Source organism: Manis javanica, chromosome 5 (assembly GCF_040802235.1).
Source record: "Manis javanica isolate MJ-LG chromosome 5, MJ_LKY, whole genome shotgun sequence".
Taxonomy (NCBI): Eukaryota; Metazoa; Chordata; class Mammalia; order Pholidota; family Manidae; genus Manis; species Manis javanica.
The window spans coordinates 101,668,593-101,685,505 of NC_133160.1; the positions used below are offsets into that span (position 1 = coordinate 101,668,593).

General features: G+C 39.3%; 2 protein-coding genes across 7 annotated transcripts in view; one reads left to right on the plus strand and one right to left on the minus strand.

Moving 5' to 3' along the window:
- ABCG2 (ATP binding cassette subfamily G member 2 (JR blood group)) overlaps positions 1-16,913 on the plus strand; it is a 205,436-nt gene that overhangs the window by 173,428 nt on the left and 15,095 nt on the right. The gene's annotated exons all lie outside the window — the stretch shown is intronic.
- Positions 1-16,913, minus strand: part of PKD2 (polycystin 2, transient receptor potential cation channel) — a 44,999-nt gene that overhangs the window by 6,252 nt on the left and 21,834 nt on the right. The window contains exons 5-11 of the mRNA XM_073237321.1: positions 14,263-14,487; positions 11,648-11,876; positions 7,328-7,495; positions 4,855-5,036; positions 3,644-3,764; positions 2,784-2,882; positions 204-325 (exon numbers count right to left, since the gene is read on the minus strand). Of these exons, the coding sequence (XP_073093422.1) occupies positions 204-325; positions 2,784-2,882; positions 3,644-3,764; positions 4,855-5,036; positions 7,328-7,495; positions 11,648-11,876; positions 14,263-14,487 (1,146 nt within the window). The remainder of the gene's footprint in view (positions 1-203; positions 326-2,783; positions 2,883-3,643; positions 3,765-4,854; positions 5,037-7,327; positions 7,496-11,647; positions 11,877-14,262; positions 14,488-16,913) is intronic.

Sequence of the window (16,913 nt, forward strand, 5' to 3'; positions counted from 1 at the left end):
CAAACCCAGAGCCATCGACATTCAGGAGGAAGGGGAAATGGTTGAATCAGGGCCAGTCTTCCTCTTACAGTGTGTTCCAGAAAGACACCCACCTCTGAATAAAAAGGTGTCTCTCTGGGGACTTGGGCCAGAAATATCCTTATCACCAAGAATTTATCTTTACATAAGGAATTTTTCAGGGTGTCAGAAAGTGTGATCCTCACCCTTTGAGATCTTGTCGAAGTTCATCAAAGTTTAACTTGCCTCCCCCTTGCCGCAAACTCTCTGAAATGTCATCCACTGTGGTTTTTTTCAGTTTTAGTTTGACCAAGGCTTTATGGTAGCCCTGTTGAAAATAAAAGACTTCGTTTGGATTATTCTCCTTTTGCACTTGCTTTCCCTTTCATTTACGATAGTAACTACTGCAAACCCAATGACCAGACAGACCTTGGTGTAAGCTGGTCACTCAGCAAGTATGTGCTGAATGAATAATGATCATCTCCCAAGTCTCCCATAAAACTCTTGTAGAAGAGCTACATGGAAAGAGTCAGGATCTCCCAGTAAATCAAGAGAACCAAGGGCCTTTTGCTTATATGTGTATTCAAATTTAGATTACAGAAATGAAATCACTGCCTGCTCCACCTCTGTCTGCCTCAGAATGTGCAGGAATGTGCAACAGTTCTTAAGAACACCGAGAAACCTGAGTAATGGATTGACTGGTTATTTTCTGTTTTATCTCATAGTAATTTCCTTACCTATATTAAGTATTTCAAAATATTTCAGGAAAATGTGAATGAGGATTTTTCACTAAGTACAGGCAGGCCTTGCTCTGCCTGGCAGTGTAGGACTGCAGAAATGGCCAGGCGAGCTCAAACTGTGCAAAGTGATGCTAATAATCAACAGGAAAATGATTGTCCCAGGACCTTTCAAACTTTTAGGCAAAGCATTTAAAACTCCATTAGTCTTGGTTATAAATTTATAGGGAAATTTAAAAAATAATAAAATGAATATTTATTCAGTACATTGAAATTTGAAGCAGTAGAAAGACTGAAAATTAAAGTGTTTAATTTCTTTGTAAAAAACTTATCCAGAGTAGTGTGAACAGTGCTTGCTTTCTTCTTCTTGTATAACTTATGATATGGTTATACTATATCATAGTATATAGTATATATACTTTGAGCATCTTTTCTGTCTTGATGAGTTATAATCCTTAATACAGATCAGCTCCCAATACTTTATCTTTTGCACTTTCAATGTTATGAAATATCTCCAAGAGTTCCTTTATTGTGAATTTTTTTGCCAGTGTCACTTCCTCTGAGACTTATTCATCCTTCTCATCACAATTACTTTCCTCAATTATATTGATAAGTTTGCCTTCACTCTGTTCTTTGGGCTGCATGCCCAGATCTCTTGAATGGCAGCAGTGTCAACGTCCCCATGGCTAGCTACCTATTTCTTCCATAAACGCATTACATTTGTTTTGACTTACACTTCCAGTGTTATCATTCTTTGTTTCTTTGCTATACTTGCATCTTTGCTGGCCCATTCTCTATTTCAATTATGAATTTTTGTAAAAGTCACATGGATTTATCACTGGGAGATAAAGGGGCAACACAACTGCGAATTTTGCGTGTGACTGAATGGCAGATGTGAAGTGACCAATCAAAGACTTTGAAAGAAGTGACATTATTGGTCATTGGTTATGATCCACACCTGTTGTTTATGTAATGATTTACAGATGGAAGAGCCAGGAATGAAGTTTGTACGTTATGCTATTATTCACAGCCAATATACTGGATAACTTGAAATTTGAACTGGATTGAGAGGTTGAAATAAGCTGAATTAAACTGAAATAATTGAAACCTGTGCATATCAGAATCAAAGCGCAAAATGAGGACTGCTTGCATGCACCCTGGAGATGTGCTAAAATGTAGTGAACCATTAAGCAAGACTTAGAATAACACGAAGCTAGGTTTTATCCAAAGGACTTTGTTTTTTTAGAAGTAGAAGTTCTCTGTTACAAGATGGTTCACAGACAACTTAGTCCTAGAGCTGAACCAACAGAAAAATATTACAGTTCAAGGAGCCACTGTATCTTAGCAAAATGATGTTAGGGAACCACCTATGTACTTTAGATGCAGTTATTTGTTTTTGCTTAAGTTTTATACTTTAAACCAAATAAAGAAGTCACATTGAGAAGAACACACCTGCTCAATTTTCCGGTACAGTCCTTCTATTTAACAATTAAACACTTCCTGAGAAGGGGCGTAAGTAAAAGTTCTCAGGCCCTCTGACTGTGGCCTTACTTCTCGGACCTTTTCCTTTGACTATTTAAAAATTTCCCTGAAGGTCAAGGATAAAGAATGAACTACAAAATACTTGCCTCTAAAACTTTTCATTTTCTTTTTTTTTAAAGTTGTAATTGAGGTAGAAAAAGTGGAAATGTCTTTATAATCTTTCCTTCTGGTTTATTCTGAACTCTGTATCTGGAAGTGAGAGCTGACTAGAGGAGGTGTCAAAACACACAGAGGGGATGAAACCAGCAGCTCAGCTCTTAAGAGTCAAAGGAGATTATTGAGAATTCAATTCCCAGGCATTAAAGGATCCCCAGATTTTAAGCCCAAGATAGCAGATCTCTCTATCTTGCTCCAAGAGGGAAAACATAAATTATACCTGATAGATGGCAATGTACTCTTTATTTTAAACAATGACAATGGATCCATGTTAATTTGGAAATCTGGCTGAAACAATGCTGATTTTATAATAGAAAACAGAACAGTTCTGGGAATCAGGGCTTGCCATACCTTTCTGATAAGATCTGAGAGTTCCATTTCAGTTTTCTGCTGGGCCAAATCAGATTTAACTTCAGAGTAAGTATCATTGATAATGGCCAAAAACATATTCTGTTTGTAAATAAAAGAAGGTTGAGATTAAAAGAAGAAACCTAAATATATTTTATCAATATCTACCCAAATTTGACAAATGCTCTTTTGTTCACTTATTATTATTATTATTTTTGGTAATCTGATACCTGAAGGAGTCATAGATTAATAGTTTTGCTACCATATTCTTTGGGAAAATAATTTTTTCCATTAAGTTATGCCAAGTGCAATACATTTTCTTCCTTACAAACCCACATATTGTGATCTATTTTACTCAATCAGTAAGAGTTCCTTTATGGTAAGTCTAAGACTGTAGCACTTACCCTACACTAGACCTTGTCCTAAGCAATTTACATAGGTTATCTCTTGCTTGCTTTGTCAGTTCCTATTTTTCAGAAAGGAAAGAGGAAAAAGAGGAATGAAAAGTCACACTAGCAGGTGACTATGAAAGTGCTGACGCTTATGTTAAAAAAGCATGTAAGCACATCCCACTTCTCAGGACAAGCACAATTTTAGGTAACTCTATGGATTTGCACAGGAACCATTTTTTGCATTGAACAGACACATATGTGGATAAGTGAAAGAACATGGAAAAGATATTTGTTGAAGACTTAAAACTGTGAATCAATGAGAAGTAACATAAAATATGTCTTCTAATAAATACATATTTTTCTACTTCCTGCATCTTTTAAAAAACGATAGGGAATACAGTGTGAAAGAAAAAAAGATGGTGATTTATGAAGTTTAAAGCACCTCATTATAAACAAAAGTAGTGTACATACCAAAAGAATGAAGAACATAAAGAACACAAATGTTGTGAAATAAATTGGTCCCAAAACTCGATTAGCTTCCTCTATCTCTGCGAAGTTGATATCGCCCAAAATAATACGGAATTGAGTGAAGCTATAAAAACAAAATGAGACAACACACTACGATACAAAAACAAAGAATGTTCAGCATTGATGTAACATTTTTTAAAGATTTCATGCTTTTGGACCTTTTTTATCAGTGAAGATATCTGCCAAATGAAAGAAAATTGTGAATCCCTCTGCTAAATTCTTGCTACTTATATGAGCAGCTGAAGCCTTCTGTAGTAAAAATAATATGCTTCCATGCTAAATATGTTATTTCCATTTGGTTAAAAATATAAAAGAAAAAATAATTATTAGATGACTTATAAAGTTATCAGCTATAAAAATTTAATACATCATCTGGATAAAACATGGTAACTCTAAGCCTTCAAATAGTCACCCGGGGTCTGAATTTAAAATCTCTTTAAAAAAAAATTATTTTGAAGGATAGCCAAAATTGTATGTATTCAGAGATCCAATATTCTCACACGCATTCAAAGCTGGGTGAAGAGTGCCATGTGTTGCCAATACTGGGTCTTAGTAAAATAATTTCCATTCCTGACTTTTATCAAACAGCAATATTAATTAGAGATCCTCAGGCACAAAGCCCTATTAACTTCCGTTATAATGGTCCTCTTTTCCTTTCCTAACTAACTCCTTTCTAAATGGCATGGAAATCTGATACTGGCTCTTTTTGTTTATTTTTAATATTATATTGACTAATAGTTCCTATACTGGTTTGAGTTTCTCCTAGGACATTAGAAATGCTATTTTTTTTTCTTGGAAAATAACTTAAAGTTTAAAATATATGGCAGTAATATGGAATAGGAAAAATATAGACAAATGGCCTCTTAAAAGCTGCCACTTGGCATTAAAGAGACCTCAGTCTTTGGAACAGTGTCGGTTTACTATAGCTGTTCTATTACATTGTATGGCTGTTGAGCTGTTTTCTTAAGCATTCATCTTTGAGGATGTATTATCATCTTTGCACTGGTGGGTCAATGCTTCTGGGAAAGAGAATTCTCATTTAAAAAAACTATTTTCAAACACTTGTTGGTTAAATAGCCACCAAAACTTCCATATCCTCGAGAAGGCAGTGGTATCCCTGATTACATTTCCTTCTTAATTTCATATGTACTTACATACACTCTTGGAAAGTACTGAAGTCATCAACCTGAGTGCCAAACACAAGGTACGCCAACTGAGCGTATGCTAAGAAAATAATGAAGAACATGATGGCAAAGCCAAAGAGGTCTTTGGCACACCGAGACATGGTTGTGGAGAGCTGACTCATGGTCCTGTTGAAGTTGATGAATTTGAAGAGCTGTAAGAGAGGGAAGATATCAACAGATGAATGGGTAAACGAACTGTATATGATCAATGAAACACTACTCAGCCTTAGGAAGGAATGAAGTGCTGGCCCCTGAAAACATCACGCTAAGTGAAATAAGCCGGACACAAAAAGGCAAATATTGTATGATTCCACTTAAATGGAGTACCTAGGGTAGGGAAACTCACAGAGACTGAGTAAAATAGAGGCTACCAGGGGCAGGGGTGAGCGGGCAATTGGGCATCAGTGTTTATATATTTTCAGTTGGGATGATGAAAAAGTTCTGAAACGCACAATGGTAATGGCCGTATAACACTGTGAATGTATTTACCGCCACTGAATCGTACAGTTAAAAATATTTCAAGTGGTAACTTCTATATGTATTTTACCAAAATTTAAAAAGAAGAGAGAGAGAAGAAAAATGACTTGCTTTTTTTTCAAACCCAGCAACTTCCATTTTCTCAAAAAGTTATTTGTTGAGAGCCTGCCATGTGCCAGGTGCTACTTCGGGAACTGGGAGTACAGCAGTGAGCAGAACAAAGCTGCCCTCATGTTGCTGACATTTTACATGGTGGTTACAATATTGTAAAAGCCAGTTTAATTATAACTCAAATGAGTAGAGATATTTTTCCCCTAAGAAAAATTAAGACAGGAAAAAAAGCCACAAATAAAAACTGGTAAAAAAAAAAAATCTCCAGGAAATACTCCTTGCATATTATTAACTGTTATTTATTATGCACCAACTATGTGCCAGCCGCCATGGGAAGGGCCTATGTACACTACCTCCCGTCTGCACAGTGACTGAAATATTGGTGTTCTATCCCCAGGCGTCTGCTGGGGCTCAGGGTGAGGGTCTGAACCCAGCTCTGACAGCAAAGCCATACTGAGTGTTTCTGAAGACAAGGCTCTGACGACAGCTGCCCAGTTTGTGCAGTTCCCAGCCCAGCGAGTATGATGCCTGTGTGGCTCTAGTTAGAAGCCTTGGTGGAAGAACCGGGGGGTATATTACAAGCCCAGCCACATTCCTGCCTTAAAGAACCTAATGGTTCATAAAGTTTTGGGGGGAAGATATTTACAAGCAAAGCACTAAATAAAACCACCAGCCTGAGGCATAAATTAAATCTCTAGAATTGTACTAAAAAAAACTCTTATATACTGTTTCTGGATACAATATCGTTTTTTTGAGGGTTGTTGGAACCACATTACTTAATATAATTCCTATACTATTCCTATGAGATCTTCATTATGCTGATGATTATTATTATACTATGATAAAGGTTTGGTGTGTTAGTGATGGTTTTTCCTGAAACAAGCATGTAACTGAATAAATAGCACAAGACCCAGGATGAAGTCTGTGCCCTCTGATAGATCTCAGCCTTTCCAGGCATGAATATCAATTCAGGAAAACAAGTAACTGTTGGTGAGGACCTTCTAAAACAGTGCTATTCAACAGAACTTTCTGTGATGATGGGAATATGTGCAGTAGTCACCAGTTATGTATAGACAGACATTGAGCACTTAAAATCTGGCTAGAGTAATGAGGAACTGGATGTTTAATTGTATTGAATCATAATTAATTAAAAATTAAATAGCCACTTGTGGTTAGCTACTAATTAGACAGCGCAGTCATAGAACTTGACTGGCGACAGCCTGGCAACTGTCTCAGAATTACGAAATCTCCTCCGTCTCCAGAATTGAGGCTCATTGTATATGAAATGCCAAAACCTTTCACATACATGGAAATGAACATTATGCTTTGGGAAAGGAAGGAAGTCAGTGGTAAGGAACTTCTTGGAAGGTGTCTGTCCTCACCTCAATTCTAGGTAAAGCTTCCCTATGGCCTCCACCTGGAAAAGAGGCAATCCTTCTGGAAAACATTTCAAGGCAGCAACTCTCCCCGCCTCTCCCCACCCCCGCCCCACCCTTCTTTGTCTTTTGCTTAGTCCCCTTTCCTTCCCCGGTCACCCCACGTCAGGGGAAACTCAGACCTGTCTCTGTGCTAGTGCAGCCTGGGGCCCCAGGACCAGCTGACACTGGAAAGGCCTCTTGCATTTGCTAAATGAAACCTACAGGGACAGGTGCAGTAAGCAGGGAGCTTCATTCACAGTGAGATGAAGGATCACCAGTCCCACTAGGAACTTGCAAAATATGGAACAGCTTTGGCTGGCTACTTGAAATTGATGACAAAAGCAAATTCAAGTCTTCCAACATTTTGTGTGACTCATGAAAATAGAAAGAAGGGAAAAGTATAATTAAAGATCCAGAGCATGGAACTTACACATTACCTTAATCCACACAAAGAATACTATGACAGCAGCTACACCATTGAATTGTATTTGCCAGTATGCCAGATGCTCAAAGTTGGGGAAAGTATTTTGATCTTCTAGAAACTGTAGTAGCACCTCCACATTTGACGTTCTATGTATGTTAATTCCTATAGCTACCACCGACAGCTGGAACACAGAGATTTACATATTATTACAGTGTTTTAGAAATACAGAACTTACCTTAAAGTGACTAGTTTATTTTTCTTAACCAATGTAGTAATTCGGGCTCACCATTCTACTTACCCAATGGCATTCACAAAAGTCATTCACACAGATGGAAAGTGCTGGGCACAGCCATAAAGCAAGTAAAACGATTGTTGCTTACACTTTTTTGGTGAGGAAGAGAAATACAGTGAGCACATCTGTGCATGTATGTACTATAAGAGACACGGAATCAAACTCAAACAGGAATGCCTTCTGTTTTTTCTGCCACCCTCATTTAAATCACTTTCTATCCTTTGCTTTCTCGGCCTCATCTTGCTTTGTTTTTGTTTGTGGTGGTGTTTTTTTTTTCCCTATGTACACATCACTGTGCTAGGGACCAGGAGGAACAGATGGGAGTAAAGTGCACACACTCTGTACTTAAGAAACCTATAGTGTGGTTCAAAACCAGATAAACACACAAAGATAACTGACACAAAAACCTACTCAGAAGTTGGCATAACATAAGGCTAAGAGTAAAACAAGACATTTTAAATGGAGTGCTCATAAGAGGAAGAATGACCTTGGTCTTAAAAGATGGTGGAAAGATGGATAGAGAACGCTCAAGAGGGCTTGCAGTGGGAATATGTGAGCAAATGGATTCCCTCTTGTTTCTCTTCCTTAACTCATGACCATACAACTTTTCACAACTGCTTTGGGCCATACAACCAGATCCAAGGGGAGCACCGATCCCTACTGGCATCCACCACCGCTGGATGAAAGTGTGTGTGTGGGAAGTGCTAAGTGTTAACCTTAACAACCTTGCCTCCATGGGGGGTCTGAATCCATGGCAGGGGGGCTGTGGCAGGTGCTGTGACCTCTGCCATCCATCCTCTGCTCTTCTTGCAGTTGGTCTCTCCTCAAAGACCACTTCATTGGCCATTTTTGAGATGCTGTCCTGCTCACGGCTCCAGGTGATTTATCAAAGACCTGCCTGGCTGCCAGTCACAGATTAAATGCCAACCTTCTTACCTTCTTTTCTTCTCTGGGAAGGACTCTCAGAGCTAATCTTGCGTTTTTGTGCTGGTGGTAGGAATGTTTTCTTTGAGCTTTCTGGAATACACTGGAAATGTTTTCCTACATGACCTTGGATGAGAGGGAAGGGTCGAATGACTGGATCCAACAAGGAGCCTCTACCCAACTCTCACCAGTGTAATTGTTTTTGTCCCACCCAGGACAAACATCTATAAAAACATGGAATGTATGGTCCTTTATATAATAACAATATCATACTGATACACTACATTTCCTTGAGACATTTTCTTTAAAATAGGGAATGAGAGAAAAGAGATGAGGAGACAGATTTTGTGAGCATTTGAGTTGTTATGTCACTCCTGAGTTTTCTTTGGTATCCTCATCCCTAAACTGCAAAAGAACTTTCTTTCCTTACCATAAACTCATAAGGCAAGGGCTTGGGTGGTTCACTCCTACATCTCCAATGACATCCACCGCATAGAACATGCTTGGAAAACATTTACTGAATAAATGAATTAATAATCTTCAGGCTACCAATCAACAAAATTACCTTAATTTAGATTTCTCAATACTTTTCTTTTTTCAGCAATTCTGCTAGTTTGTAAAGGCTATTGCTTACAAAAAATGATTGATTAAAGCAACTAAACTCTAGATTTCAGAGTGTAAAAGAAACAAAAAAGGAAAACTGAGGAAGTAATTTCAAAGTGATTCCAAGCCATTATATTTACATCTAGGACAGCATTGCAAGGTTCAGGTGTGCTCCGGCAGATGTGGGCCAGGTCATATTAAGAAGCCCTGACTGTTTTCATAGGGTTGAAGGTCCAATGGAGCACAGGGCTTCCTTGGAGGGATGAGCAGTAAGCATGCCCCTATTTCTGCTGGGTCAGAGAAGGTTTCAAAAGAGAAGCAGCATTTCCTTGTTCTTTATAAAGGCACACTGTCTGAACTGGTATCTTGGTAGTACTAGAGTCTAAAAAAATAAGAACAATAGAATAGTGAAGCAAGTTTTCAAAGAAACACTTGCAAAATTCTGAGGCTGCTCAGCCAAAAAACTATCCTCAATTTCCATGATACCATCAGCTATTTTTTCCAGTCTCCTCCAAAGTGGGTAAAAGGCCATTCACTGGGGTGTGGGAATAAAATATTAAAACTTCTAGGTAGGTGATAAGAGGATCTTAGAATTTCATTTGTATTTATTTTTGTTCTTATATCTCAAATTCTATGTTACATATGTGTTTACAAATGTACCTGGTATAGAAGTGTGTGTGTGTGCTCCACACACACACAATTTATAAATACAATATATTAGGGTGTACTGTCAAAGTTTTTACTGTAGGTGTACATAACCAAAAAAGTTGAATGCCATTTACTAGTTTTTTGTTGATACTGAAGGTATTTGGTTAAAAAAAAGAAATATGTTAAGTGGCATAATATCAACACTCAACTTTTTACCATTTTTCTCAATGACTTAAATATGTGTATATGAACCAAAATGGCAGGGTTTGCATCCAGAGTTCCAAATAATAATTGTTTTCTAAAATAATTTTCAGTTTATATGTACTGTACTCTGCCATCATGCAGCACAGAAAATTCTGAGAAATTGCTTCCAGTATCATCTTCCTGCCTCCTTAAATACTGAAATTCTTTTGTAACTCTTCCTGATCAACACATTGAGAATTGGGGGATCATGAGCTTATCCATAGGGACTGTGCATTTCAGTAGCCCTTCCTTGTTCTTTATAAAGGCACACAGGCTACTGAAATTCACAGCACTGTAAAGAAGGGATACACTTGCACCTGCGCCAAAACTGAGAGGCTCCATGCTGTATTCTATGGGAATTTTTATTTTAGGTAAAAGCTCTTTTTGAGGTATACCTGTACGTGGTTTGAGAGGCTATGGCCGAGTTGTTAAGAGGGATACTGTGAGGATTAAATGAACTTCCGTAAACGAAAAGCACTCAGAACTGTGCCCAGCACAGACAGCTTAACTTCTACAATGTTAGCCATTATTATTATGGCTCCTGTTAAGATTGTTCTTGCCATGCAACACCTATCTATATGGTTCTTTTTATGTCTTAAGTATTTTTTTACTCACATGTATTTTCCATATTTAAAAACATTGATAACATACTTAGTAACATATTTTCTATATTTCACCAACTAATTCTAGTGATAATCGGATGACTTGATGTAAATGTGTCACAAAGCTCAAATAAATTTTTGGTTGAGAAGGAAGAAGAATAGTCAAGAGGTAGGATAACAGAAAAGAGAATGCTCGTAGGGTAATGAATCACTTACTGAGATTTGGGGGCATCTCTGTCATTGGATGATGGAAAGAATGGACTTTTAAGCATGCAAAAATTGTTTGTCGTTATGTGCTTAAATGTGTAACAGGGCTTAGCAAAGCTTATGTGATATTGCTGAAGGGAGAAAAGCTTGCAAAATTACATTTCTATTTTGTGGCCTCTGGAAGGAAAGTGCTTAGGAAACCATTTTGAACAAGTGTAAGAAGTTAGAGTCAAGGGCAGGCAGTGTATCTACAAGGTGTCACTGTCTTGACTCTACTGTAACTGCCTTATGATTTCTTACATGTCATACAGAAAACCTTGATGGCCATCACTTATATTTTGTACACTGGATTGTTTGCAGGAAATTTCTGAACTACTGGGAGGTTTTTTTCTGTTTCCACAATATTTTCAGGATGTTTCTTTTTGTCACAATTTTACACATGTGCAAACAAATATAAATTAATTTTTGCTAGCAGCTGAAAAAAAATATCATTAGCAAAAAACCAGAATAAACAAAACAAACATTGTTTTTCCTTCCCATCCCATATGACATGCAAAAGCCAAACATGAAGTACTAAGTTATTCTTGTTACTGGTATGGCCAATTGAGACTTACTGTAAATGCCTCTCCACTTTCACATGCAGAAGGGTTACTCATGCAGAACGAGAAAGCAACTAGTAACTAAAGCTGACATAATAGAGAAGAAACTTTAGATTTTCCTTCAGGAATATCAAGATCCACAATACCGAGGAGATCAAAGACTCTAACATGTTTTTATAACAGAGTAAGGAACTTGGTGGTGTTCTCAAACCTACCACAATGATCACAACATCCAGACAATTCCAGAAACTCCTGAAATAGTGTAGCTTGTGAATACGAATTTCCAATATCTCTTCCACCACATAGTAAAGGATAAAGAAACAAAAGATAATCTCACAGGCTGCCAGGAAGAAGTCAAAAGTTGTGACATATTGGATCAGCTTTACAGGCTGAAATTGCCAAGATGGAATCACACCGCCTGTTGCTGGGAATTCAACCAATAACCTGCATTGCAATAAGAACAATTAAACAGGAACAAAAACACATGGATTCAGCCAAGAAAGGATGTCTATCTATTCTCTCCCTGCACTATAAGGTAATAAAACTATGACCAAAAGTCACCCCAAACTGGTGGCAAAATGTTTTTATTACAGCTGGTAACTCCATACTTGTAGAATTTTGTGCCATAAAAGGAACAAGACTTCCCAAGGCCTCCTAGACCGAAGAGATTATTCCTCCTCCGTCTACCCTTTACTTTTCTAGCATTTACACTGCTCAAAATGCTGTAAGCTTTTTTTTAAATGCAGAAGTTAATCAACACACAAGCCTTCCTAGGACTTCTATTGAATGCAGGTCATAGAACTAGACAATGAAGAACCTAAGAAATGTAAGTCATGTATTGAAAACATATATGACCTGTTGAGAAGTTTTTATATTTTGTATATATATAAAGATAAGGACTCGGTTTTTCATTCATTCATTTGGTAATATCTAAGTAGCACCGAATCATATGCCTTTAGCGGGTACTTTTTGCTACCCTTCCCAGCTATTAAGTGCTCATCAGTAAATGTCTAATTGTCTGAAACAGTAACATAGGTCTTATATTCATACTGATGGCATTGATCCTTAGTGCTTCACCATAACTGAAACAAGGATGCTTCTTGCCAAATTCCCATTCTGTACGTTTCATACTGAGAAGTTACATGATTCACCTAATGGTACAGTTTCTCTATACAACTAGAAATAGCATCTCCAGCTCCTTAATTTTAAGATTTTTAAAAGACTTTCAGTATTTGGCATAACTCTCTCTTCCATTACAGGCTGGGTATCCACACCTTGAACCTGAGTATTTAGGGCTTTGCACAAGCAATAATCAAATACAGGCAGAGACTATGACAAATTTGGTTTGGTCAAGAAGCATGAAAGTTTTTCCTTCCTCTTTGCAGTCAACTTCCTGTTTTTTTTTCCTCTTTGATGTGCTGAATCAGAAACTCAGGAGAGCAATACTGCAAAGATGAGCCTCGTGACAGCATCAGTGTGAGCTCACAAGGGCAGGAAATGGCCTCTGTGCACCAAGTCATCTTCTCTACAGCCCTTCCTGGCCTTGCCTCTGTCAGCCCCTCCACAACTTAGACAAGTGTAGGGAAATGAAGTAATGGCCTTAACAATATTCACTCTTAAAGAGTGGGAAGTGGAAGACATACTCAAGACCTTCTATAAATAGATATTTCCTTTAATGTTAATCACAGTTGCCTGCCTTCTTGTAGCCTTTTCCTATCCTCACTGGAATCATTAGAAAAACTTTAATAATAATTGCAATGGATTTTCATTCATTTCTAGCAATAACCATTACTTGATTTAATGTGACATTATTTTCTGCAAAAGTTGTCACATACAAGGACTGGGAAAATCCAACTGGCCATGTAAAGCAGAGTTGAATTAAGCCCCCAGAATAAGGATGTTAGAATTTATCCTTATTTGATAGGTAAATATATGGGCAAGTAATTCATGCTGGCAATGTTGGGTGTTGTCAGTGTTTACCAAGAGGATTAAAGTGGGTAAACTGTGGATCCTCTTTGCCTTGTTCAACTTTTTCTTTTTTTCATAGCACATATTACCTTCTAACATACTACTGAATTAATTTTTTCTTTTGTTTATTGTCTACTGTCTGTCTACTCCTGGTTGACTGTAAGCTCTACAAGGGCAAGGATCTTTATTTTGTTCACTGATGTGTCCCAAGAGTCTAGAATGGTGCCTGGCACATATTAAGTGTCCAGTAAATGTTTGCTGAATAAATGAATGAATGAACAAGAGGCCAGTGGGATCTCTTGTCAGTTTCCTCACTTTCACCAGAGTGATTCTCACAGCAATGTCACAGGATTTGTAAAAGGATCATTATGTACTTTAGGAAATCTTGAGCCTGACCAAGTACCTGGGTATCCTACTGCATATAGGCTCAGCCCCTGGCCACTGAATTTGTGTTCTAACAGCATGGGCATTCTCTGGGAGTGGGAAACTCAGAGTAGTAAGTAAATATTTGAAAGCTGAGGCCTTGGTAACAGAGCAGGTAGCACCAATCACCCTCATAATGGGTAAGGATAGATGTTGGCAAAACACAGTGATTTTTCTGGGAAGGTTTTAGCTTTGGAATGAACTTGGACCAGACTTGAGGTTCTTCCCAACTCATAATATTCTGGGATCCTAATTCCCTTCCCCCAAATATCCTTATCCCAGAAAGCCTTTCATTTTTTTCATCCCTACCTTGCTATCAGTTCTGAACTTTGGCACTCTCATTTAGACATTGGTGGGCAACAGTTTATTGGCCTATTTCCAGACTAGAATAACCATGCAAATACACAGAATTGAGAGGCGTGGGTGCCCTCGTACAAACCTGATCACACAGAACAGGTTAATGTTGGCATTGTACACTGAAAAGTCAATGAAAGTTGCCCTGGTTCCTCGGTCCAGCCAGCCATTTCTGTTGAGATGAGCAATCTTAGCAGCTGTTTCCTCTCTTGTTCTGGACAAATCCAAGTAATAGCCAGCTCCGCTGTAAGTGGCAATCACTCCCCAGTGGCTACTCCCATTCAAGTCTTTCTCACTTGTGTAGATCCAACTAATTCAAAAATTAAAGATGAAAACAAAACAAACAGGTAAAATCAGTGGGGTGCTTTTGGCAACCACAGGATGGTTCTGGGTCATGTGCTGCATGTGGCACTTCATTAGTGTTTCCTCACTTAGTTCTCATACAGTTCTTACTGCCATTTTAGGAATGAGGGACCTGACTTAAAGGGGTCAACTCAGCTTCAACGCTTTCAAGGGTAGCATCAGGAACCTAGCCCAGGACTGTCTGTCTCTAGAGCCCATGTGTGCTATCAGCCCTTGGTCTATATGGTCGCCTGCCCTGGATAACTACTCAGCCACTAGGAGACTCTATGTCCCTAAAGAGGTACAAGTTCATCAAATGCTACTGCTGGCAACTAGTTGGAACTCTGGGGACACAGCACTTGGGCATTTATTCCACAAATATTTGCAAAGGCTCTCTTAGGAACCAGACGTTTCTTTGGCATTAATGGGGATATAAAGATGAGCTGAGACCTTTTCTCTCCTAAATTTACAATAAGTAGGGATAGAAAAGCTCTAATTAAACAATTAAAATACAAGGTAGATGATGATAAGAACCAAAAGAGAAGTTTAGAGAAATTGCTTGGGCACATTAGAGGGAAGTTATGCTTATTCAGAGGTCTAACGATGGGGAGGTGGGTCAAAGAAGTCTTTTTGAAGAAGCTGTCTTGGACCTGGGCCATGAGAGGTGAACAGGATTTGGACCTTGCACAGTGGATGGGAAGGGCGTTTTCCAGCCTAAGCCAGGCTGAGCCAGAGAAGCCAAAAGGCCCCCCTGCATGTAGCTCGGTTTGGCTCCCATAGCGTGAAGGAGCCACTGAAGGGAAAAAGAGTTAACACAGTGGGTCTGAGATGGCCTTTCCTTTAAAGGCCTGCTTGTTAGGTTGGATCTTATCTGGCTCCTGGGACTTCATTGGTAAAGAGTTCCCTCCACTGAAATAAAGCTTTTTCTGATTGGGCTCACTGTCTGTGCAAACAAGGTGGCTTAAGCCAAACAACAACTTCTCTTCTGGGAGTCTGGAGTTTGGTACAGGCCCAGCAGGAGAAGCCTGCATGACCAGCACCCAGGAAACACCAGGGGCACTGTGCCTCTAATGAGCCGCTCTGACAGACAACATTTCACGCGTTGTTACAACTCATTGCTGAGGAACTGAGCGTGTGCTGTGTGACTGGACTGACAGAGGATGTTTGGAAGCCTGCATTGTTGCCTCCATGCTTTGCTCCAGGTGTCTGCTGGAGCAATGTGCTATGCATTTACTGGCACTTTGGTTTCCGCTGCTTTCATTTCTAACCTTTCACTGCAATAAACCTGAGCTGGTAACAAGACTATATGCTGAATTCAGTGACTCCTTCCAGAGACCCACTGTGCCTGAGGTTGTTCTGGGGCCCCTGACACTACTCAGATGGCAGCTCCTGCAACAACTGAAGGTGATGAGGCCTAAACTGGAGCAGCAATAGTGGGAGAGAACAGGAAGGACTGAGACAGTGCCACTGAATGTCTGCCAACAAAGCTGGGCAGCCAACTTGGAAGTCGGAAGTCCCTCTGGAGAAGGGACACCTGAAAAATGACTCTGGAGTCTCTTTGGGTATTGAAAAGATGGTGGAGCCATTAACAGGAGGGAGAAAAGATCCAATAAATATATTGGAGTTCAGTTTGGGGCACACTGAATGGCAGGAGTCAGTACGACATGTAGGTAGAAGAGAGGTTTGTCTTCTGTTGTTAGAACACAAGTTCTGTGAAGACGGGGCTTGTTTCTGTTTTCTTTACGGCTGCTTTGTTACCCCAGCCAGGACCAGGCCATTGCTGGCAAATGAGACCTTGCTGAGAACATGCCTGGCACACGTTAACACTCAGTATATTTGCTGAAGAAACGATAATCATCAAATAGAGATAGAGCCTGGGAACATGGGAGAAGACATGAGAGGAGGGGGTTGCAGAAGTCAGAAGTCAGAGAACCAGAGTTCAGTGTCACTCACAGAGGTCAGATCAGAGGAACCAGCCAGCTGCATTCTGCAGAGGCTGATCAGGGTGAAGGCTGAGGGTGGCTCAGTGGAGGAACAAAGTGAACTGACCCACTAGGAGCTTCCAAGAGAGGCATAAAAAGCAAAGGCCTAAGCTTTAAAGCATGAATCAATGGTAAGGAGACGGAGGTGGCAAATGAAGACTGTACTCTGAAGAAGTTTGGGGTGGAAAGGAAGGAGAAATGGAACTAACTTGGGAATATGGAAGGATCCAGGGATGGCTTAGATACATGCAGGAAAAATCGCCTACAGCTGTCCACCCTGCGGTGGAGATCACTTACTCATCCATGCACCCACAGGGGTCTATTGAGCACCTTGATATACTGGGCATTGCTGAAGGCTTTGAGAATACAGCAGTGCACAGGAAAGAGTTCTGCTCGCATGGAGCTTGAATAC